A 25,108-nucleotide genomic window follows, 5' to 3' on the forward strand; every position below is an offset into this window, starting at 1 on the left:
GCCAGAAGAGCCAGGAAGAACACTGTGCATGTGTGCTGGGTAACGTGCAAAAACCGGCCAAATGCAAGCTAAGATGCAGATCTGCATTTGCCTGTGAAATATACAGGGCTCATCTTCACTGCCAAGATCACAGTGCCAAGACACCTTGATTTGTTTTGGGTTTTGCCGCTACAACTGAAGTAGGAAATGGCCATTTGCTCAGAGGAAGCACTAAAGCTTTACAGTTATGCTAAGATAATGATTTAAAAGACATAATCACACTCCTTTTCATCATCTTCATTTAATGTCACAATGGGGTTTGCTGAAATATTATCAAGTCCAGTTAAACCACTCAAAAGAGGAGTGGCATATGAAAACATTAAGTGAAGCTTTTAGTTTGAGATTGGTTTCAAAACCAAAATAGCACCCTAGTTCTAGACTGAGCATAACTGTAGCTCATCAAGTGATGAGCCTTCTGGAAGAGGCAAGGTTAAATGTGTAAATGGGCAGAAAACAGGATCCAGCTTTGAGGAGGTGGCTGACTCTCCAGTGCTGTCCCAAGATATGAGGGACTGCAATTTATGCACTTTATCTTCATCACTCTACACAAATGCAATGCAACTTCTAGAAGTTTTCTGACCATAGTTTTCCAAGCCAGTCTTGTACTGCAGACAGTGTTTTAACATAGGTCAGGAAGAACTCCCTCAAGAGTAACAAAACAAACCACAAAAGTTGTAAAACAATCTGATAACAAGACAAGCAGAATAGCTCAAGAACATCCCTAACTGCGTTCCTGGTAAATCTCCTCCAGTTTTATAATTCCTTCTTCACTCTGTTCTGTCCTTCAATTTCACTAATATCAAGTCAACTCTTATTATTATGGTATTCAAGAACCACTGAATACCAGAAACAAGAAAACAGTACAACAAAACAATACTGCCATGATACATGGGATGATGAAAGATGTATTTGTTCTTGTTAACCACTGAATTAATTTCTTAAATTTCAAGGAAAATATTAATGTGCTACAGACAAGAAAAGGGGGCACAAAAAGCCTATCAACAGATGTTTGCGCCTCTGAAGATGTATTTTATTATCCCGTTGACAGGTTTTCACTAAACACACAGATTTGTTTTCTTTGCAGTATTAAGTCCTCAACATCCATAATTCTTTCTTAAAGGCATTCTTTCACTTTCCAGTGAAGAAGTCTCAATTTACTGTTCATTTCAGCAACTTGTCAAGTCCAAGACTACTTTCATATTTTAGCATTCTAAACCTGGACTTCTTCCCTAGGTAATACATGGAGGTACAGTTGGCTACAGTACACCTGCAGCTATCGTGCTATTAATAAAAAAACTAAGTACAGGATAACATCTCTTGAAGAGATGACATTAAGCAGAGTGCTAGGATGCTCACTGATTTATTACTTCTAGACTTCAAACACTGCATTTGCAGTTATTCATATAAAAAGTACAAAAAAGTTTTATCTTAAGTGGTCTGAGTTATAATTCTGAGTCTTCCCAGGAAAAAGTGCTTTAATTTTTCTTCCCTTCCATATTTCTCACTGTTAAATCTGTGGATTTCTTTAAAAAAAATACTTTGATAGAAATGCAAAATGGTAACATATATTTGCTCTGGTGCATTAAGTATAGAAATCAGATTTGTATGCTGAGACATAATATAAAAACTGTATATTTCTATTATCTAACAAAGTATGCAAAACACAGTACTTGATGTTTTTTAATCCCCATAATAAAGTGGTTTTTTCATTCCAAGAGTCTTCATGCTATCCTTGAAAGAAAGAAAAGTAGTGCCCTGTTGATTGTTTGCATTCCAATATAAACTACTTCTATTTCCCACTAACAAGAAATTAAAATACCAATGTTCCACACTTTAGAGAAAGTATGGAATATATCTGTGCTCATCTGCAAGTTTCAAGACTTCTGTTTAATAAACACCAAGTATAGTATATAAGATTTCGACTATTTTCACATTTACAGCAAGTACTCAAGTCCTTCTTATTTCCTTTATAAAAGCATCTCAATCCAATTAACAAAGATAGTACACTTACAAAAATTCAAATATATAGTACATTTGTTTCTGTACATGTATGTGCAAGATCTCCCAGCAAAAATACAAATATGGAATCCATTAGCTTGACCATTTACATCTCCTTTGGCAAATACAAATTTGTATCACATGATGTAAGTACCATCTTTGTAGTATTTCATGGATTCTAGCTGCTGAGTCATTGCAAGGACATCCTGAAATCCTGTACTGAGTCCAGACATGTGTTGAAAATAAGCTTCTTTCTCCACTTGGACCGTTAAGTTGTTTACACCAGCATCTTTCAGAATTGCTGTGACCTGAAGAGAATGGTACGGTTAACATTGGTATCGCACTTCACACGTATCTCACAGTAACTTGCAATTTGCTGGCTCTGCAATGCAGTAAAAACCCCCCATATATCATTGTGAAGAATTCAATACTCTGGAAAGCAAAGTCTAGCTTTAGAGGGTATGGCTTTGCAATTTCTGCACACTGGTTGACTCTCGGTGTCTTGCATAGGAAAAGAAATGAAAAGAAAAACCCATGGCAGATAGGTAGTGGTAATCCAGTTTTAGACATGTGATTAGCATCCAGATATCCCTACTGTTTACTCCCGGTTTTGCAGGCCTGTTTTAACACCTCCCCTTCTTTTCTCAGAGCAGATGTAGTGACACTGTCAGTCAGTGTTCTGGCAGATGTTCTAGCAAATAACTCTTTACATAACGAATTTCAAGCTAGCAGGGAAGGGGCAGTACAGCATTAGAGACCAGCTCTGAGAAAATAACAGAGAGCCACAAAAAAAAAAAATCACACGTGTCAGCTTGAAACTTCAGTCTGTGACCAAAAGGGAGATGCCAAGTAGGAAATTAAGGAATTAAGAGTCTAAAAACCTTGCACTGTACCTGCTGTACAATTCTCTGTTCCATCACATCTGATACCACTTGCACATGTATTGTGCCTGCCACAACAGTTGCAGAATGACACCAAAAATGAGGATCTCTGTAGGATATAACTCCCTCTATTTTTTGAATCTGTGAACAAATTTCATTAGGAAAAATTGAGTAATTTTAAACTTGTACATATATATAGCTATTATATTTCACAAGGAAACAAAACTGTAGCACAGCAGCTTTCCAACTAAGCTATATTCAGAAATACCTTGTATTGAATGGTCACCTTGCTATTACTGTAAAATTCTAGAAGGGAAAAGTCAAACCAAATTAAAACGCCGGAAGAGCAATGCTAAACAGGATGAGGAAAAAAAAATCCCTTGATTTATGAACAGATCACAGGAACACAAATGCATAGACTAATCAGAATACTGGTCCAGCATCTACTAGGGCAGTAGTTACCTCATTGTTTAGCAGCTAAATTTAGTTATCACAGCTGAACTTTATTCAGAGACATAACTTCTTTTCCATAATACATTAATTTTTTCAAACTGATCTTTGTTCTGGGTTGGCTGTGATGGTTTTTCAGCTGATAAGGCACTGTATTTTAGATTTCTGCTTAAAACCGTTTTTGTAACACACCAATGATTTGGCTATTGCTGAACTGTTCAGACTATTTCTTTTCTATCAGGCAGTTTCAAGGCTTTGTATTTTTCCCACTTTGCCCTTGCCCTGGTGGGTAGGCTGGGGATGGGCAAGAACCAGGGAGGTGACACAGCCAGGGCAGCTGACCCAAGCTGTCCATGGTGTGTTACTGCACACCATGTAACACCTTGCTCAGCAGTAAGAACTGGGGTAGAGGATGAAGGTGGGATTTTGGCTTCCAAGGTGGCCGTTATTTGGGGACTGCTTTTTGTTTCTTTTTTCCACTGCTCTTCCTTCACCTATTATATTGCTCCCAAGGTTTTTTTGCTTATGCTCCCATCCCACTGGTGGTGGTGGTGGTGGTGGTGGTAAAAGGAGGGGAGAGAGCAAGTGGCTGTATGGATGCCTGGCTGCTGGACAGGGTCAACCTACAGCAAACACACTGTTTTACTTTTTGTAAAAGTTTTACTTTTTTTAAACAGCAAACACACTGTTTTACTTTTTTACCTTTTATTCTCAAAAAGTACTTTATTTTTCCCCAGTCTCTCAGAATGATTGTCTTACCTCATCAAAAAATGAAACCACACTCTGCATGTCACTTTCCTTTCACTACATGAATCTCTCCCAGACAATTTCCTTATTTCCTTTTGTTCTTTTCTTTTTTTTTTTTTTTTTTTATGCTGACAAGAACACATTTTCCCATCTAGTAAATGACAGGACACCATAAGGATAGTCTTCCTTGAAGCTTCTAGTTGATGGCATCCTCAAAGAACTTTTAACTCATTCTTTTACAGAGAGGAATTCTCCACACTGAGATCCACATTATGATTTTGGGCAGGAACTTTGCCATCCCACCTACTGTGAACCAGTATACCCTTCATGATACGGATAAATCAGAAAACTTAAGATTACAAGCTCGTGATATTATCCTGTACCCTGAATGTTCATAACAAGTTTTAAAAGGATGCAGATTTGGGGAACTGTATATTACTTTCTCAGTACTTCAGTGTGGTACATTTACCAAACTGTTACTATACTTGCCTGAAATTATGGGGCATTCATAAAAACCAAAAACCAGTGGAAGTCTTTTTAGCTGCAAATCTACTTTTATAGTTAGAACTAGTCATCCTGTCACTTCTCTGAAAAATAGATTTTAAACAACTTGAGACATGAAGTTGTCTAAGACAACAGAAGCTGTCTGTCTGCTTGAGTTTAATAATCATTAAAAACAGTTACAGTTTTGTATGTTTGTATACAAAACCATTTATAATTGTACCTTTTCTAAAGCAGCATGCAGATCTTTCTCCTGCTCTGGAGGTATCCTCAACAAAAGCACTTGACAGGCATCTTTCAATAGTGGGATAACACTAAGAAAAATCAATGTAGCAATAAAGAGAGAGCAGAGTGGATCAGCTATGAGCCATCCAAATTGCTGAATAAATATTGTGGATACGATAACACCAACACTGCCAAGAGTGTCTGCTAACACATGCAGAAACACACCTAAAACCAAAACAAACAGAGTGATTAACAGTTCTGTCTAAAATGTTTGTAAATATTCAATAGCAGAAACTTAGTAAGCTTACTAAGTATCCTCAAGCTAAACAGAGACAACTCTTTGCCTAACCTGAGACAAAATACACTAAATATTTAGCTATTCTAATGTTTAATTGCAAATTTTTGTAAAAAACAATTTTTAATCAATGGGCCAACAATGTAGGTAGGCATCCACAGACTAAAGTATATGTGAATAGTCTTTCAGTTGTTAGTGGGATTTGTACAATATAGCATAATCATTTACCTTGGTATGTAAGGACTCATTGATCCCTAACAGAGAGTTAGAAGATCAGTGTATATTGCTTGCTAATGTGGACATACAATAATGTACTGGTTGTTTTTTGTACACCAATTCTACTCCAATTTTACAAGAGAATTGTCTTCATGCTACTGCTATGAATCTTATACTTTCTACTGCTTTAATTGAGAGTTCATTGTCCATGTACACTCAATGGGCATAGAAAAATACTCTTCAACCATTAGTATGATTAGTACTAGCTAGGTCTCAGGATTTTAAAGAATATTAAAACATGACTATATGCAGACTTTAAAAAATTACAGACATGATGAATATGAATAGCCAGGATAACCAACTGAGTTAAGACATAACATATGAAACATGAGACTGTTCACCATATTCTGACAAGCTTACACAAAAAAACCCCACCATTTTTTAATTTTTTTTTTTTGTAAGCCAGACAGTTGGTAAGTAACTATTTTCTAACTACTAGGGAAAAAATTCTATGCTGAACTTTCATATACAGTTAGCTTCATGATTTCATATTTGAAAGTTTTTCTTTACCACTTTATCTTCTGAATCACAAATAAAAGCATATGCCATGCTGGTCTGTATTTGTTCTCCTGTTTTTTATCCCCTTTCCACTATTTTTACAACCAGCTGTCACATTATTCCTAGAAGCATGGTAATATCTTTATAGACAGAGACATTGTACCTTAATTTCCAGTATGAACTTAGAAACAAGACTTAAAACTTTTTAAGTATGGCTTACAGTGACCTTTTTAATCTTAGTACTATAGATTAGTGCTTCTTATTGTTCCTTACATTCATGTGCACAGAAATATCTCACGTTTCTTCAAGTTAAATTCATAAATGGTTTGAGCAATTCCTGTACAGTGCATTTAATGCCTGTCAGATCACTCCTCGAGAGCATTTTTAGATGGAGGGATAATACTGCACAGGTCAGATCCTGAAAATCTTCATCTCCTAGAAATCACGTACATCATTATCATTCAACAATCTGTACTTGCCTCTCATGTTGGTGTTCATGCCTCCTCCAGAAGATCCATGGGAATGTCCATGGCCGTGGCCATGGTCACTGTGGGAATGGCCGTGCCCGTGGCTGTGGCCATGGTGAGAATGGCTGTGATCATGTGTGGGACAGCCTCCCCGCGAAGCCCCGTGGGAGTGTGCGTGGCTGAAAGCGCAGATACCAACAAGGTTTACGATCAGCCCTCCAACAGAGACCGGCTGTGAGAGGGAGAAAAGTCTTTAACTTCACTTCATCCTCACATGTATTCAAACTTATTTTCTAGAACATGGTAGCCAAAACCACCATGCACTTAATTAACAAAAACTGTGAAAGTTCACAACTTCTCTGGGCAACCTGTTCCAGTGCCTTACCACCTACACAGTAAAGAATTCCCTCCTAATATAGAATTAATTCCTAATATCTAATCTACACCTGCCCTGCTTCAGTTTGAAGCCATTTCCCCTTGTCTACTAAATGCCCTGGCAAAAAATTCCTCTCCAACTCTCCTGAAGGCTCCCTTCAGGTACTGGAAGGACTATTACCCTGGAGATAAACATAAATTAACCATTAACTGCAAAACTACACTGAAACAGAAGGACAAAACTTACAGTTAGCATATTTGTATCTATATCTGGAGGATCTACCAGTCTTGCCACTGATTCCATGAAGACAAAGAAAGCAATCACCATCAGAAAGAGGCCATTAATAAATCCAGAGAGAATTTCTACACGTCCATACCTGAAAGTAAACACATATACATTTGAAAGTGAAGAACAGGTACTCTGAACCAATGTCAAAGTTACAATAAATAAAGTTATAAAGTTATAATAAATAAAGTCATAATTCTTTCAATACAGCATTAAGATTGCTGAGTTTTTTTTCCTCAATGTCAAATAATCATGCCTCAATTTCTGAGTTATTTTGTTCTGATCTAGAGGCGGCCAGTTTCCAACTGTCCAAACTCCATTATAATAAAACAATGTAGAAGTATTCTCTTATATATACTGCCCATTCAGGACTTCAAAATGCTAAACTGCTATGCAAACATATAAAGTTAAATTATATAAGCTGAATCTAAATCTTCACACAAACACTGATTTTTAATATAGATTTATGTTTGACATAAATGCCCAGCATGAGGCAATTTCTAAAGAATATTCATAGTGATAAAAGTTTTACTTGTAGCGATAAATGAAAGTTACATTTCAGACACATTTTTCGCACAGGTAAGAAGAGAACAACATGAGCACAAATAGAAGAGAAGAGACGCAAAAACGCACAGAAGCATGCATCACTAAAATATCCCATACATACCAGGACATTTTGAAAATGAGCAAGGAGAGTTAAGTTTCAAATAGTCCTTATTAACCCAAGATACATACCCATAGGAAAATATGCGAGTTGCTTTCCACCTTGTCATCAGAGCTGCAAAAAGCCCCATCACTAATGCAGAACAATCAAAAAGCATATGAAATCCATCAGAAATAAGACCAAGGCTATTGGTCCATACTCCATAAAAAAGTTCCACAAAAGTGAAAGCCTAAAACAAAACAGAGTTTAAATTTTTCCTTAAATATTAACCTGTGTATTAATGTTTTGGTAGATTGAAGGGTATTCTTTTTATAGAACACTCCATATTTTTAAAGGTATTGTTCTAAGTATTTCTAGACCATTTTTCCTCTCCTCCAATGAAATACATTATGCACTCCAAGTCTGTAAAGAGACTTTTGAACCCACTCTCCCTACAGATTCACACATAAAAACCTAATCTTTACAGGAGTAAATTTTTTGTTTGAAATTTTAAACTGACATTCTGCAGACAAATTCTAAGCATTTTATCATTAAAATGCAAGAACTCTGATCTGATACATTATTAGTGCAAAAGTAATGCTGCCTATAAATCTGTTAAGGCCAACATTTTCTTCACTAGTAAATTGACTGTTTAAATCTTAGGAATTGTCTCTGAGAAAGGTACACAAGGAAACATTTTTAATACATACATTTACCCTGTACATTTTACTATCATTAATCCATCTGCTTAAAAATATTTTTCCAATCTTTCATATTCCACAATGGAATTCCTTACAGTTAACACAGATACTTCAAGTTTCTCCCTTTATTTTCCTGAAGATCTTTGCAAATGAGGTTCTACCAGTTTTGCTTACTGCATCATCTTTTCCTATTCAAGAAAGAGAGAAGGTAAAAATAAAACTAGCCTACTCCAATGACACTAAACAATCCCACAACTTCTATTTTGTTGTCCCCATCCTTATCACTTTCATTGAGGCCTTATCAGTTTCACCTTATCTGCTGGCAACATTGATGTATCTCAACCTTCAACATACTATCATACAAGTATTCAGTTACTGGTGTAACCCTTACACATAGAAGGAGAGCTGCACTGTTCAACAACAAATCAATGACCACTACTTAAATTGCCCTGTCAAAGGTCACTTTCAAACTAATCAATTATGGGAATCTTCTAAAGAATAACTCTTCTTTATTATATATGCACTATTGTGATTGGGTTTGAATAAAGAAACCATGCACTTACCAGATTTAGGCACAAGAAATAGAAGATCTGCCGAGAATCATACTCCTCAAGGATTTGTTTCAGTGACTCCTTAATAAACCGGGGCAATGACTGGGAGCTTTGCTGCAATGCATCACCCATGAAGTTATAGAGAGGAGTGCCTTCAGGGGAATAGCCAATAAGGGTACCCTTCTGCCCTTTCCTGGAGGGGGAGGACAGGATATTGGCAGCTGCAAGGAAAGTATTGAAGTTTTTGTTGCTGTTTCTAAGCTTCACAGCTATTTTATAATGTGTTTAATCAGCAATCAAAGTTTACATGAAATTTTCTGGCAGCGAATTGATTGTCAACTTCATCTTGAGGTTTATTATTGGATTTCATTGCTATGTAAAATTAGATCATCACTTCCACAACAGATCACATTCCTTTGGTTTTTTTTTTTCTGTAGACAGACAATAGAAGAGCAAAAAGCTACCAGTTGCCCTATGCCAAAGAACCCATAAAAGCTCATCCAAAAGAATTCTGCACACCTCAGTTTTCTGATTGGCCTCCCAGTCACACAGACCACAGATTTACTATAGTTTAGACAAGAATACGTACATAAAACAAAGAAGACAGCACTCACTACCACCCCTCCAGAAAGAACATGCTCTGTGCTTTCATGGTGTGGTGGCTTGTTCATAGCTCGAAGCTGGTCTGTTATTGGATGTGTCCAGAAGTTTCCAAAAAGTAGTGCACTAACGAAAATAAGAAAGGATCCATATCGAGCACATGTGGAAGCTTCCATCTTCACAGAGCATATGGACTCCACGTAGAAATCCAGGATCACAACAAAGAAGATGACTGTTATGAAAGGCATGATGAGAGAAGACCAAGACTCTACTTTACTCTGCAACAAAAAAAAAATATTTCAAACAGTACTGCTCACCAGAAGAGTTACTGTATTTAGAGCATTAAATGTAGTTCACTTGAATTACAAGTGTTTTCACTAATCCACAAAACATAAATACTTTTATATTTTCAATTTATCATATAAACATATAATTCCCTATATAAAAAGAGACATATATCTAAAATGTACTGAAGCACTTTATTTTAAATACCTTCCTGTTCGTAAAAGGAATTTTGTATACAATGCCATGGTTGCAATGGCCTACTGTCCCCATGCATGCAAGCAAAAATGACAATAAATGATCTACTTCTTAGGGATACATTTTTAAAATTATCTACATTTTTAAAATGACAATAAATGATCTACTTCTTAGGGATAAAAGAGCACTGTATTTATAAAGTCATTAACGCTGGTGCAATGTTAGTAGATGAACCCAAGATATAGTATCTGAGCTAGAAGGATGAAACACATTTATCATACCAACGAGGAAATTAAAGTATCACAAAGATAAAAAAACAAATATAGAAGAAAAGCATAATGGAAAATTCTCAAAGAAAGCTTACTACAAAAATAAAGATAGCAACACCGGTAATTTGAAAGATATTTTAAAGGCAAGATTTAAATTGCAATTCACAATCATTACAAAAAATTATTTACTTTTGTACTTATTATCTTACCTCTGTTGTCAGAGAGAGAACAATAACCCATGGGCACAACAGAAGGACGGAAACAAGATGGGACAAAGCCTGAAGACGCTTGGCTCCACCTACATCTACAGATAGTTTTCGGGATGCCATGTGAAAACCAACCTTGCAGCATAATGCCAGTACCAAAAGCAGTACTCCACCCTGGAAACATAACGGGATTACCTTAGCATTTCTTAAGTACTAAAAACCTCACTCTAAACACAGTGACACCTACAAGGATGAAATATTAATGTGTTTTCCTTAACCTGGAAACAAAAGCCAAAACTAGGATATTTCCTGTAATTTTTACTCTAGCTATGAACAGTAACATAGCATACATAGTTGTGCCTTAGCACTATTCACAACAGACTGAGCTGAATTTTAAAACTCTCAATAGTGTTGACATACACCAGCAGCAAAATGGTAGCAAACAGCATCTGAAGAAGAAAAATCACCCAAAGTTCTCCCATCTACCATTATAAGAAGCGTGTTGAAAGCATACATAAACCCCCAAAGATTCATATTATCTTGTCCTCTAAACCCTTCAAAGCCTTTTCATCTACCTACCTTTGAACACACCTTCACAATATACTCTTTCAAAATTTTTCTTTAAATGAATTACAAGATACACAGCATCTCCTCTCCCTTAGATCACACTTGCTTTTCTGCACCATTAACCAGTCTTTCTAATATTTGATTTATTTTTATATTAACACATTTTCAGCTACTCCATATTTTTTCCTATTTTAGTCCTCAATTAAGCCACTTTAGCAAGACTAAGCTAACACACCTCAATCAGCCAGTTCAACCCCATACAGTCAGATTATGGTATTCAGCTATTCCCACCACCAGTTACAATGGGACTATCTTACTAAGAAGTATCAGAATCTGTGTCTTCAAATACAAGTATGATGTAAAGGAAAGACTGGGGAAAGCTAAAGATGCAAAAACAAAACACAGGCCTTAAAAGTGAGTAAAATGTAGTTTGTAGGCAAAGCAATATAAACACCAGGAACACTGATGACAGAATATTTCATGATCATTTTAATGAGACTTGTTAGGCTATGCATTACAGCAAAGTCCCTATCAGCTATAAAGCTTGAATATTCTATGGTTTGCCTGGCTGTATTGAAGCTCCTCATACTCCAATCAGTGTGCAAAAATTACAGTGCTGGTTCAGTTCCAATAGGGGGTAGGGATGTTCAACCTTTTGGTTTTGATTCAGGCTTGGATTAACTCTGAGCTGGTGAAATTCTTTCCTTCAAAACTTAAAGATTCTAAATACATGTTAATTACCTTGTGATCTGCCACACCTAGGAAAGCAATGATTGTATACAGAACATGAGTAAGAGCACTGTCATGATGCCCCTCAGCTAAATAAAAAAATTAAGGAAGAGTTTCATTAAATTTTCTTTTCTTTTTTTTTTTTTTTTTTTTTAAACCAAGAACAAGAACAGGCAAAGGTAGCAGAACACAGAAAGCAGAGGTAAGCAAACTGAGCTTTACAGTGTGTTGGCATGTGCAGGACAACCAGAGATTAGGCCCAGCCATCAGCAGGGGTCTATGAAAGGCAGGTCCTGACTGACCAGCCTGATCTGCTAGGATGAAGTGACCTGCCTAGTGGATGTATGGACTTCAGGGCTGCATGGATGCCCTGGACACCATTTCCCACATGATCTTCCCAGAGAAACCAGCTGCTCCTGACTTGGGCAGTTACACTGTTCACTGGGTAAAAAACCACTTGGATGGCCAGGCTCAGAGAGTGCTGGTGAGTGGAGTTACATCCAGCTGCTGTTCAGTCACCAGTGCTGTTCCCCAGGGCTCAGTACTGGGGCCAGTCCTGTTTAATATCTTCACCAATGATCTCATGGAGTGCACCCCCAGTCAGTTCACAGGTGACACCAGGCTGGGTGGGAGTGCTGATCTGCTGGAGGGCAGGAAGGCTCTGCAGAGGGATCTGGGCAGGCTGGATCATGGCTGGGGCCAATGGTGTGAGGTTCAACAAGGCCCAGTGCTGGGTCCTGCCCCTGAGTCAAAACAACCCCAGGCAGCTCCACAGGCTGGGACAGAGCGGCTGGAAAGCTGCCCAGTGGAAAAGGACCTGGGACTGGCATGAGCCACTGCATGCCCAGTGTGGCCAGCAGGAGCAGGGCAGTTATTGTCTCTCTGTACTGGACACTGGCGAGGCCACACCTCAAATCCTGTGTTTAGTTTTGGGCCCTTAAGTACAAGAAAACACTGTGGTGCTCAGGTGTGTTCACAGAAGGGCAGCCGAGCTGGGGAGCACTTAGAAGGAGCAGCTGATGGAGGTGGGAGTGTTTAATCTGCAGAAAAGGAGGCTCAGGGCAGATCATACCACACTCCACAGCTATCTGACAGCATGCTGAACCCAGGTGGTGGTCAGTTTTTTCTGACAGAACAAGAAGAAATAGCCTTATCATATCAGATACTAGTATTAATACTGAGTAGATTGAGTATTAGGAAGAATTTCTTCAGACAGAATTATCAAGCATTGAAACAGGCTGCCCAAGGAAGTGGCTGAATGAACATCCCTGGTGACTTTTAAAAGACATGTGGATGTAGTACTTAGGGACATGATTTAGTGACAGGCTTGGCAGTGCTGGGTGAACAGCTGGACTTGATCATCTTAGGGTGCCTTCCAAACCAGGCCATTCCATTACTCTATTTTATGATTCTACTCAGAGAAAACTAAGTAAATTCATCAATAAGGTTCCAGAATACACTATTTGCATAATTCCATGTTTTTATTCTTCCTTTGGAAAGTTTACTTTCACCTTGTTTGTTTTTCCTGCCCATCTGCAGACGTACTACCTTTTTTCAGTACACCATGATGAGATGATCAATTGAAAACTAACTTCAAAATCACGTCTAATTACAATTTAATTCAATTGAGTACATTCAATTTCACTTTTTTCTGGTCCAGTACTAGGAGTCACTTGCTCTTTCACATAACAAGAAAGGATACGATGTTCTGCTATTTTAGCCATGAGGTCGTCATTATCAAAAAGTAGTAAGCAGATGATAGCTATGATGAAAAATGCAGCACCTCTTGTCTGTAAAATAAACCCAAACAAACAATAAACAACCAAACAACAAAAAACCCCAAGTATTTCTAAACTAGTACAACAGATTACTGTAAAAAAATCTAGGAAATCGGTCCTCTCCTTCCCTGCTTCCTAATCAATGTAAGCATACTTCAGCAAGAAAAACCATTAAAGAAACCCCTATTATTTTATGAAAGTGACCTTGACAATATAATTTCACATTTTTTCTGTTTTTCAGACTTACCAGATAACTCAGGACATATCACCACTGCAAGCTAGATGCTGGTATCTTATGAACTTTAAGTGTGATTACTTTCCTCATGGTGTCTTTCTGCCTGTCAGAATGCACTGCTACTTCAGCCTGATGATTTAACATTTCATATCATCAATGAGCTACAAACAAGATCTGTACAAACTGTTGGATTTTGTCTTACGGGACCTAAAGGCTAAAGAACTATGCAAAGGCTACAAGAAAAAACAGCTCTGAAGTTCTTTTGTTGGGAAAGGACAGAGGTAGCTATGAAATCCCAGCTCCCAGAGCTTTCACCACCCAGACTTAAACCACTGCAAGTAGTACCTCTTACTATTTCACCACTAATTCAACTAAAAAAGCACATTTTCTATGAATGTGGATCCAAAACACAGTTTGTTCTTCACAGGTAAAGAAGAACTTGAATTTATAGGATGTAGTATGTTTTACATTTGGTAAAAGAGATTTTTAAATACCTTTGCTGGTCCTCCACCTGAGCTTGTGAACAAGACACTAAGGAGTGACAGCACAACCACATCACTGTGCTCAAACAGCAATAATGTCCTATAAAACAAACCCAACAAAACAACTCTATTTACAATGAGTTTAAACCTCAAAACCTTGATATAAACTATTTCAGCTAAAATTAGTGACAAAACAAAGATTTATCCTATGATTACAATAGCAGGTTTAAAAATTCAAAAGAAAAAACAAAAATCAATTTGCCTTCACCAGCAATAGATACAGCTGCAGACAACTATATATGTTACAAAACAGGAACTTCCTAATTCAAGTAACAGATTAAAATTATGCATTTATGGATAACTTTAAATTGTATTTTCTTCTAGCACCACAACAAGATACCAACTTGTTCAAGATGGGAGTTATTATTCTGACTACAACACCTCCTCTAAACCAGCTGCTGCTCCTAGAGAAAAAAGATGTCCTGTTCTGTACTACTGTGTCCTGTTCACAGCACTTGTCCTGTGCTGATGACCTAGTAGCTTATGCCACCTCAAAATCTCTTAATTGCTGAAAATAAAAAATTCTAGCTTCCATGCTACCGCTACCTCCTTCAGACAGCAAAGGCTAACTACCAAGCTGTACTGACAGCTTTCCTGAGCAGAACATGAAAGTAATTATTGCCCTCAAGTTTACCAAATGCTTTTGCAATCCTCTCTACAGCAATACAACATAACTGGACCCATGTAACTGGTTTGGTTGGGGAAGACTGCCAGCATCCAAAAAGACATAAGAGTATTAACTACATTAATATAATTAATCACAGTATTATTACTCTTAGGTATGCCTTCTCCTATGCAGATGATAAAAATTCGCCTTAATAAAATAAATCATTTAAGGCTTTACTTTCCTCTCTAGAGTGAAACATGCTTTCCAATATGTTAACCTTCATTTTTGAAAGTCTAGCTACTCTTTCATATTTAGTCAGTAGTACAAACACACAGCACAAATGGTTTTACCTGTATATGCACTAATGTTACCCAATTTCAACACAGAGCACAGCCAACCAGATAAAGAAGTACTCAGCAACAAGTGCAGAAATTGATTCTAGTCACCTGTCAAAGAATACCAGCTGCTACCATTAGCCATCAAGCCATGGACTCCAAACAGGTTGGCATTACATTAATGAGGGCAGGGAAATGACAAAAACTGCATTAAGTCACCTTGATGTATCATTCACATCAAGTGTTTAAGCACTATCAAGAATTTCACTGGCTTCTCAAAAAAGAAGTAGGTCTTCTGGTAGAAGAAATTTACTAGTTCTACAGAAATGATATGTACTTTTTCCCAAGGACTAAAGATTTCACATGAAAATTCTTAAAGGATTGCATATACATCAAATGACTAGCAGCATTGTCTGACAGACAGAAAAAAAACATCAAAGGAGCAAGACAGGGAAGGATCACAAAAGAAAACCAGTATTTACAGTAGATATGTATTTACCTCAGTGGTCCACACAGCGTAAGGCCAAAAAACCATAAGAGTGAAATGATACATCCAACAACAGCATGCTTAAAAATTTTGATCCACTACAAAAGAAAGGTATTTCATTATAATTTTCTCCAAAGTTTCAAAATAAACACTCTATTACTAGCATTGTTTTAGCACAATTGATGTAGACATTGAGGGCGAAACGTGCTTTGCAAGTTCTATAATTTTTATTTAAAGTATGATTATTTTCTTGGATACTTTGCCAGGCAACTAAGATTTATTTGGACATACTATGAACCAGAATTTTTTTATACCACAGTCCTAAATTCTGTAACATTGTCTGAATTCTCTTCAACAAAAAGCCTGAAAAACAGTTAAAAAAAATCAAGTCCATTTACCTATTTTGTAATCTATTGAAAATATCAGAAAAAGATAAACAGAATAAGAACTAGATAAAATGTACAAATTGAAGCTAAGACCTTGTGCCTACAAATATTTATGTCTGTGTTATATTCTTTCTTCAGGAAGTAGGCTGTAATTTAGATATTCAATAAGTATTATTGAATATATTATTTATTAACTTCAGATGCAAGTTTTAGAAGAAAATAATTCTGGAAATATGCTGAACAAGGTGTAGCACCTACAACAAACATAACATCTTAAAAATCCAGAATCTGAAATTTTTTAGCAAAAGTAAAACCATACATGGACAGATTTTTCTGAACTCAAATCAAAGATGCCATTTACTCCTGGTTACATTTTTCAAATTCTGCCATACACATCTAGACATGAAAGCAGTTGACACAAGGAACACTTCGAGGCTATCCTTCAGATTCTGTCTACTTACTGCACACACTGGATGAAGTTTTTGTGCACACAATTAAATAAATCCAAGATGAATATGAAGCAGGTGAGGAAAATTTATTTCTTACAAATCAGCACATTCCAACCAGGCTCTACTCTAAGCTCCCTGGGATACTGCAAACTCACAGAGGTCTGATAAGCTGTTATTAGGCCCAGATCACATGCAGATGGGACTCTTCTGAGTGACAAGAATGGAGCATTTTGACATCCTGGCAGTACAGAAATTGCCTGTCTAACTGTCCAGGTCAGCTAAGTAGAGTGAGCTTTTTTTGAAAATCCACTCCTTACAGCAGATGCTGGCTTGGCAATAAGGACCAGCCTTTTCACTATACTCTCAAAAGATGCTGACAAAAGCTAAGAACAATGAATATTCAGCCACAAGACACTGAGTTAGTAGCATACTTCTAGAACCTGTAACCACATCTTCAAAGTGGAGTAATCTTTGTTCGCCTTTCATTTTTAGCAAGAGCCATACTGCCAAGAATATTGACAAAGATAAGAGTCACTCCTACATATGTCAACTCACCTGACGCTTGGTTACCACTTTTCCAGATGAAAATGGTTTTTGAAACAAAACCATAAAAAAAGCAGACCTGTCAAAAGGAGAAAGTTTTGTCTATTAGTTTATTAGCAGTCAGCTTTTTATTCAAACCAGATCTAAACAATTCGGTTTCTCATATTTGCCTCAGTTTACAAAATGGCTCCCTCTACATTTTATGCATTAACAGGCCACGCTGACAACAGTCACTGGTTTTATTTTCCCTGCTGCATTACCAGCATCAGTTACCAGTACTACAGCGATGACAAGTGAACTTCAGTTCTGATCAACTTCAAATGCCAGTTCTTGAGAGAATGGCTAATGATAAGTCTACTTGTGATTTACAAAAATCAAAATAATTGATCTCGGAAGTTTTGAAGAGAAATAATACTCTGATTTTTATTAGCAAGATAGGTATACAAAAAGGCTTACTCATATACAGAATGCTGAATGCACAGTCCTGTAGGAATAAAAGATATAGCATACAATTTCTTCAAGTGGGATCAAAAGCAATGGGCAAAAAAAACTACGGTGCTTGGGAACATGCAAGAAGAAAGTCCATAAATATACTTGAATATGAAATAAAAGGAAAAAATGGAATTCCAAATGTTCCAACTCTGTCAAGTTTATTACATAAATGCTCTTCCATATCTCATCAGGTAAACATGAAGCAAAGATTGTTTCGGTGTATTTGCTATCAGTTTTCATATATCACCCCTTAATCTGGGAAAAACAGCAGCTGAACCCCACAGGAACTTCAGGAATACAAACTATAGAGAAGAAAGCTGATCTTCCACATCCTTGTTAACAGAATTTGGACACGCCTGAGTTTCAGAGCGAGTGCTGATTCTCTGTCTGTGGTGGGGTAACCCTGCTTGTATGCATAAAGCAGGGAACAAAAGGCTGGACAGAAGCCCCACAAAGAAATCTGGAGGTCTGGGTTGATGGAAAGTTGAATATGAGATAAATTTTTCTCAGTAGCTGCTACTTCAGTGCTACTGCTAGTGCAATGCTGTTTTGGATTCAGTGTGAGGACAATGCTGATAGCACAGTTTTGGCTGTTCCTCAGTGCCACTTATCCGAAGACAAGGACTTTTTGGTTTCCCATGCTCTGGCAGCAAGCAGGTGCACAACAAGCTGGGAGGCAGCATGGCCAGAAGACCTGGCCTGAATAGGCCAAAGGGATGTTCTATATCATAAATACTCAGTACAAAAACTGAGGGAACTACCCACATGGGGTCTGACTGTGGTTTGGGGATGGGCCGAGTATCATCATTGTGTGCTGAGCAGCTGCACTGTGCATCCCTTCATTTTATTAATTTATTTTGCTTAGTAATTTATTAATAATTTATTAGCTTATTATTTTCAATTATTAAACTCTTCTTATCGCAACTTGTGAGTTTTATCTTTTGTTTTCCTCCTGATTCTCCTCCCCAGCCCCCTAGGGTGGGGGAAGGTGAGAGCACATTTGTGTGATAGTAGATTGCCAGCAGGAGCAACATTCATACCATGACCAAGAGCACTGTCAGCACAGGCCCAACTTTGAAGTTGGAAAAACACTGAAGTTTCTTGAGGGCAGAGAGGCCTCAAGACATGTGGAAAGACTAAAAAACTGGACAACTGCCAATTATATGAAAAGAACGAGTGCTGATTCTCTGTCTGTGGTGGGGTAACCCTGCTTGTATGCACAAAGCAGGGGACAAAAGGCTGGACAGCAGCCCCACAAAGAAATCTGGAGGTCTGGGTTGATGGAAAGTAGAATATGGGTCAACAAGAAGGGTCAGCTGTATCCTGGGGTGCATTTGCATTCAAGAAAAGCATCAGCAGCTGCTCAAGGAAGGTGATTATCCTGCTCTGCAATGCACTGATGGGGTCTCAGCCAGGTCCTGTGTACAGTTTTGGGTGTCTCTGTATCAGAAGGACATCAAATTGTTAAGAGTGCACCTGGAGAAGTGCACCTGGAAGAGTGCACCTGGAGGACATTACCTGTCTTGAGACAGTGTAACGTCTCAAGAGCAAGAGAAGCATCAGCAGTTGCTTGGTTTGCTCAGCTAAGAGAAGGCTGAGGGGCGACCTCATGGCACCTTCTTCAGAGGAGGGACAGGGAAGGAGGAGATGTGTCATTCCCTCTCAGGCCCTCCAGTGACAGGGCCTGAGAGGGAATGACACTGCATCAGGATAAATTCACACTGTGCAGTATGGAAAGGCCCTTCATTGAGAGGGTAGCCAGCCACCGTAACTGGCTCCCCAGGAGTGTCACAGCTCTGACACTGTCAGAGCTCAAGGAGTATCTGGAGAACAATCTTGATCTCTTGAACCCACATATGTTTCAGTTTCAGGTAGCTGTGTGAGGAGCAGAGAGTTGGACTCAATGGAACTTATGGGTCATTTCCAACTTGAGACATTGCAAGACACTGAAATTACAGTGAACAGAAATGCGAAGCAAAACCACTGCTATGAATAGAGCACTGTGAAGTACGCCTTCTCGTCTTCGAGTAACGATAACAACGTAATGCAGGATTTCAACCTTGACGCTGTCAAAGAACATCCAAAGTATTAAGCGTGGGGGAGAAGGCTCCACCCCCTGCACACTCACCCCAGCTGCACTACGAAGATAAACTGCACGAGGTGGACCACTTTCAGAAGATCATAGGCTTCAAACAGCCCCACGGCTTTCAAAACCTTGGCGAAGCACAGCAGCACGATGTACCGAGTCAGCCTGTAGAAGGAGAGAGGCCGATTCGCACCTGTGACGCCGCCGCCCGGGCCCGGGCCGGTCCCGACGCCTCAGCGAAGGCCGCCGGCCCCACGCCCCCGGGAGGGCGGGGGGCGATGCCCGCTGCCCCCTGAAAAAGGGACGGCGACGAGCCGCCTGCCTGAGCCGGCAGAGCGGCCGCTCCCCCCCGCCGCCGTTACCGGGCGCTGGGCACATCCACAGGCCCCAGCGCGCCGCCGGCGGCTAGGGCCTGCCCGCCATACGGCTGCTCCATGGCGGGACGGAGGGAGGCAGCTTCTGCGGGAACGGCTGCGAGCGCTCAGGAGGAGCTCAGGCACTGCCCGCCTGCCCTGCACCGGGAGCAACGCATCGCCCGCAGGCAGTGCGTCGAGGCGGGAACGAAGGGAATGGGACAGGAACCGGGGGAGGGGGACGGGAGCCGGGAACGGGGAATGGGGAACGGGAAGTACGAGAGGAAGAGCTCCCGCCAGCGCGCGTGCGCGGGAGCAGTGCGCAGGCGCCGCGGGGCGGGGCCGAGGCTGTGAGGGGAGCGGCTCCCTCCCCTCGGGGCGGGGCGCGCGGCGGTGTTAGAGGTGTTTTTTTTTTTTTTTTCCCTTTTTTTTTTTAATGCAAATCGGTTTATTTTGTGTTATTATGGCGCAGAGCTCTGCGCTAGTATCAAGCATCAGGAGACAGTTTCCCTGTCAAACGCTTCAAATGTCTAGTTGAAACAGATGGGAAAATTGAGGAGGAAGATAGGAAACGTCCATATTGTGAGCCAGCTGCTCTCTTCCAGCCATGTAGCAAGCTCTCTTGGTTTTGGTTCCTAACACATGATTTTGGTACATAGTTCAGAACTGAGGTAGGGTAAAGAAATCAAGAATGTACTGATGTATTGAATTAGCTCACCAATGGTCAGCTGCATATTGGATTTCTTTGAAACGGACTTGGATAGATTTAAACTCAGAAGAGATGGAGAGATAGAAGAACAGAGGACAAATGAAATGTTTCACTGGTCAAAAATCAAAGGTTTTAAAAATTTATTTACAGATTTTCAAATTATTCCCAGTACAGGTGAAGACCTCAGGATGGCAAGCATAAAAAAAAAAAAATGCGGTCTCTCTGTTCCAGCTGTCTTGTGCGGACCCCTTCAGAGTATAATCCACAGGTCTTGTCTCCTGTCAAAAAAGCCCTCATATAACAACTTGGAGACCCTGAAGCCCATGGATCCACCACAAGATGTCGGTAAGATTTGTAGGCAGGGGAGGGGTGAAAAGACCTGCAGTTAGGTGCAGAGTGCGCCGTGTCCGGGAGATGGAGGTGTTGGCAAGCGCCACGCCAGAGGCAGGGGGCTGCATGGCCCGGAGCCGCGCAGGGAGACCGAGGGCTGTGGAACAGGGCAGGGGCTGGGTCAGAAACATGGCGAGAAGGGGAGAGAAAAAGGCTAGTAGGGCACAGGGGAGTGCATCCTCGGACCAAAACGGGGAAACACAAAAAGCAAAAGCATGAGATAAATGACAGCCTTGCAAAGCCCAGAAGATGCAGACAGGCATCCTCAATGCTTTTTCAGGGTGGGTGTGTGTGGCATACTGAGGCAGGCTGCTGCCCATCAGTGGCTCTCCTGCTCTCACAAGTGGTGTTACAGTCACTGGCCTGCCAATTCACTTAGCTGGTCCCTACTGAGTGCCTCCCCAACATATGTCTGAAGCACCTGTGCAAGGTGGCATCCTCTTGGCATCTGGGGATCCCAGGCTAGCGTGGTGGCACAGCATCCCTGCCTAGGGTCTGCACCCCAGCAGGACCCTTGGCTCAAAGGAAACTCCTGGACCTGTGTCCTGTCCCACATGAGCAGTCTTGTCTCACCTGTATCTCCATAAACATACCTAGGACATGAACTTAAACCTGGGTGTAATCTTGACATACTGGAAATCCACTCCTGGCTTGTCAGCCTGGTGCAATTGTACTTGATTTGGCCAAGTGGTGTCTTGGCGTCAGCATGTGAACTCTATTACGTGTGAAAACACATAATAACTCCACTAGTTTGGAAAATACGCATTACTAGGTCCTGCCAGGGCTTATCAGATGTGCATATTCATACGTTCTAGTGGGGCACCACTGCACACACAGATGGTTACTGTCCTGCTGCAAAGATGGGGGTCAGGTACCTAAAAAAGAAAATTGCAGTATAAAAACCACATGGTGAAACTGGCGTGGGTTGTTCAAGGGAATGGTGAAAATAGTGACCACTAGTGAGAGCAAAGTTGGGAACAGCTGAAGGAGAGAGAAGCTGAAGTCCCAGACTGAATAGACCTAAACCCACAGACTTCATGACTGAAAAGGAAGACGTGCAGGGTATGGGGTTTTTGGATAAGATTTGAAAGAAATCTTATTTAAACCCTGCAAAAGCTGCAGGGTGAGAAAAGGTGAGAAAATCAAGACATAATGTAGAAAGTTCTGTCGTTTCATTTAGTTCTAAATGTTTATTAAGCTTTGGTTTCTGTTTGCTTGAATGTTGTGTACCTCTGAAGACTTAAATAGTGAAATCAGAGTATTGAAAAAGTTAGAAATCTGTGGAAAAGAGTAGCTGAAGTGGTCCTAAGGTGTCTGTGTTTCTCCTCAGTGAAAATGTGATGTGGTAAGAAGGAGAATACAGGCGTAACAAATGTCCCTGTGAAATGACAAACCTGATTGTTACTGTAACCTAGTGAGACCAGGGGAAACTTCCAAGGAAAAGGTTCAGAGAAATTTGGGAGGATAAATTTTTGCATTTCTCCACTAAATGAGATCTCAGAGCAAAAATCTAAGGAAGGAAAACAGGTCCACTTCTTAAGCGATGTACTTCTTTTTGTTATTTCAGGATTATGGTTAACTATAGTAGATTAGCGGGAAAAAATTCCCCTCCCTGTGAAAGCAAAAGTACTTAAACTTGTGCTCAGTGAAGAACTGCCGTCATTTCAAGTTTGGACTTTTGTTCTGTAAAGAAACATCAAGCATTTTCCCTCTGCACTGAAAGAAACGATGTCTTAATTTGCCACCAAATGCAGGAGCAGTTATCTGGAGATTGCTCTGGACTTAAGTCTATGGAGAGGCATACTCAGGATAGTGGCAAATGTCCTGGTGAGGGAGCTCTGGTAGAGCAGTGCATCCACTGGGCATTTATTTCAAGTTGTCCTTTTATGAAGAGATTTGTTTGGGAAATATCTTAATAGCCTTGTGTTTATTGAGTAATGGTGACACAGATATCTGTTCCAGGAAAAACTCACTGGGATTAACTGAGTAATTGTATTGGCAGAAAATGTCTTTTTGACTCAGCTTAGGAGGACAGTGACTTTGCTAAGACTTGACTTCTGCTCTTCCTTTTGATTCTAATGCAAGCTGTGGTCTTTCATTTTTCAGCTAGCAGAGAACAACCAAGTAGAGAGTGGCATTATTGGGAAGTGCACAGATATCCATGGTTCCTGTCATCAAGCTATCATCACACACGCAATTTTGCAAAAAAATGCAGACAGTTGGTGTCTAAGGAAGCGAGGAAAGGAGAGCAACTATCTCTGAAATAATATTGTGACTTGGATTGCCATGAATCTCCAACTCTTCTTGTGCTGCTGCTATTGTATATATGTATCACTATGCAAACTAGTGAAATTACAGTGATAGAAGAGAAAGTAAAAAAAAAATCCTTTGGTGTAGCAATTCAGAGAAAATGATGTAGCAAGAAAGCCTAATTGTGACTTTAAAGTGTCATTTTTCTGTAATAAAGCTACAATATTACTTATGTAGCAGGCATGAAAAGGGAAAAAATGGCTGTTAGAAAATTAGAAGTGCCTGAAAATCAGGGTCACTTTGGAGACTTTTGTGATCTCCTGTAATGTGACATAAACCACCTTTTGTATTTTTGCTGGGAAATTTGTAGCTAAGATCAGTATAGCAGAAAGGAAAACTTGGGGGTTTTTTGTGCTAGAATGAGAGTTGTGTTCTTTATCAAACCATTCACAGAGGATGGTGCCTGTTCAAATTTACATAAAGCATGCTAAAATGTTATGTTAGGCTGTATTCTATCATCTTTGTTGTTTCCTGTCAGTAGGAAGAAGCAAAATGTTTGATTTTGCATCATCAGAATGCTTGAATTTAGCTATAAGCAGCCTTTTTTTCTTGGACTCCTTAACACAGCTTACTACTCTGGCAGTAGTTTTCCTTCTTCTCCCTGTGATTGCTGCAGCCTGACACCATCTTCCTGGTGTGGCTCAGGCTCTGCCATGCTTGGCACAGACTGAGCCCCTGGTGGGGATCTGGCTGGTTCCAGCACTGCTGGGTTAGAGGGCAGTCAGCCTCCTCCTTCTAGCTCTGTGCTCAGGTCTGTAGCCCTGCTGAGACCTAGTCTTCAGTCTGACCTGGATTTTCCCCACAAAAAGCAAGAGTCCCCAGAGGTCAGTTCTGCCTTCTGTGTTCTCCCCTTCAGGGTTTGTCCCTTTGATAGTGGTGATGCATGCAGAGAGCGGAGCATCTACCAAAGTCAAGGTTTGATAAATGTTTAGTAAAGGGAACCCATACAGCAAGGCCAGGAAAGTGATGTGGTTTCACTTGATGTCTGGACTGCAGTCTAAGGCCAGTGATTTAACAAGTTCAATTCTTCATTCATATAAGTTTATTTAATAATAAATCTGAAATAAATACTTGAAATTGTCTTAGATAATTTTTTGCAACTTTTCAATCAGAATTAATTAGATGCTATGAGTCAAGCAGCCAAATCGTTAGAAATGATTCACTACTTTCCTTTCTAAGGATGTGAATTAGCACATGGTCTGTTTTGCTGATGGAGTGCATTCTGCTTTAGGAAACCCACGGAGTATGCCTAGTGTGAGTACAGACAACTACATGGTGCTTTCTGTCTAAACCTAGAAGCTTTAGTTAGCTCTGATCTTATATTGTCTTCCCAGTGCCAGACCTGAGTGATAAGAAACTTGTGTTGCTGAAAAGGTGAACAACATAAATGTTCTTTAATGGCATTTTGCCTAAAATTTCCCCTTTTCCCAGCATGACTGAAAGCATCAAGTATGGCTTCACAGTCATGGGAACATTAGCAATAAAGTGTTGTCTTCCTGAGTCTCCATAATGATACAAAGATATTAATGGTTATTTAATGCCAGCTCACCTATATTTTCTAAAAATTATATAAAATTGAAGAGAGCTGACAATGCGGGCAGGAGAGATGGTGGAGAAGTGGT

At 39.7% G+C, this 25,108-nt stretch overlaps 1 protein-coding gene across 1 annotated transcript; it reads right to left on the reverse strand.

The window, feature by feature from the left end:
* Positions 1 to 261: 261 nt before the first annotated feature.
* On the reverse strand, positions 262 to 20,234 carry SLC30A5 (solute carrier family 30 member 5). The gene is made up of 16 exons (XM_030236842.2): positions 20,087 to 20,234; positions 19,767 to 19,889; positions 17,159 to 17,225; positions 15,781 to 15,866; positions 14,292 to 14,379; positions 13,487 to 13,574; positions 11,797 to 11,873; positions 10,492 to 10,662; positions 9,523 to 9,811; positions 8,946 to 9,154; positions 7,774 to 7,931; positions 7,000 to 7,129; positions 6,390 to 6,609; positions 4,840 to 5,066; positions 2,931 to 3,059; positions 262 to 2,345 (listed from the first exon to the last, which is right to left on the reverse strand). Exons 1-16 carry the CDS (start codon positions 20,158 to 20,160, stop codon positions 2,175 to 2,177), a joined length of 2,307 nt encoding a protein of 768 aa, XP_030092702.1. The 5' UTR covers positions 20,161 to 20,234; the 3' UTR covers positions 262 to 2,174.
* Positions 20,235 to 25,108: the final 4,874 nt, after the last annotated feature.

Source organism: Serinus canaria, chromosome Z (assembly GCF_022539315.1).
Source record: "Serinus canaria isolate serCan28SL12 chromosome Z, serCan2020, whole genome shotgun sequence".
Lineage (NCBI taxonomy): Eukaryota > Metazoa > Chordata > Aves > Passeriformes > Fringillidae > Serinus > Serinus canaria.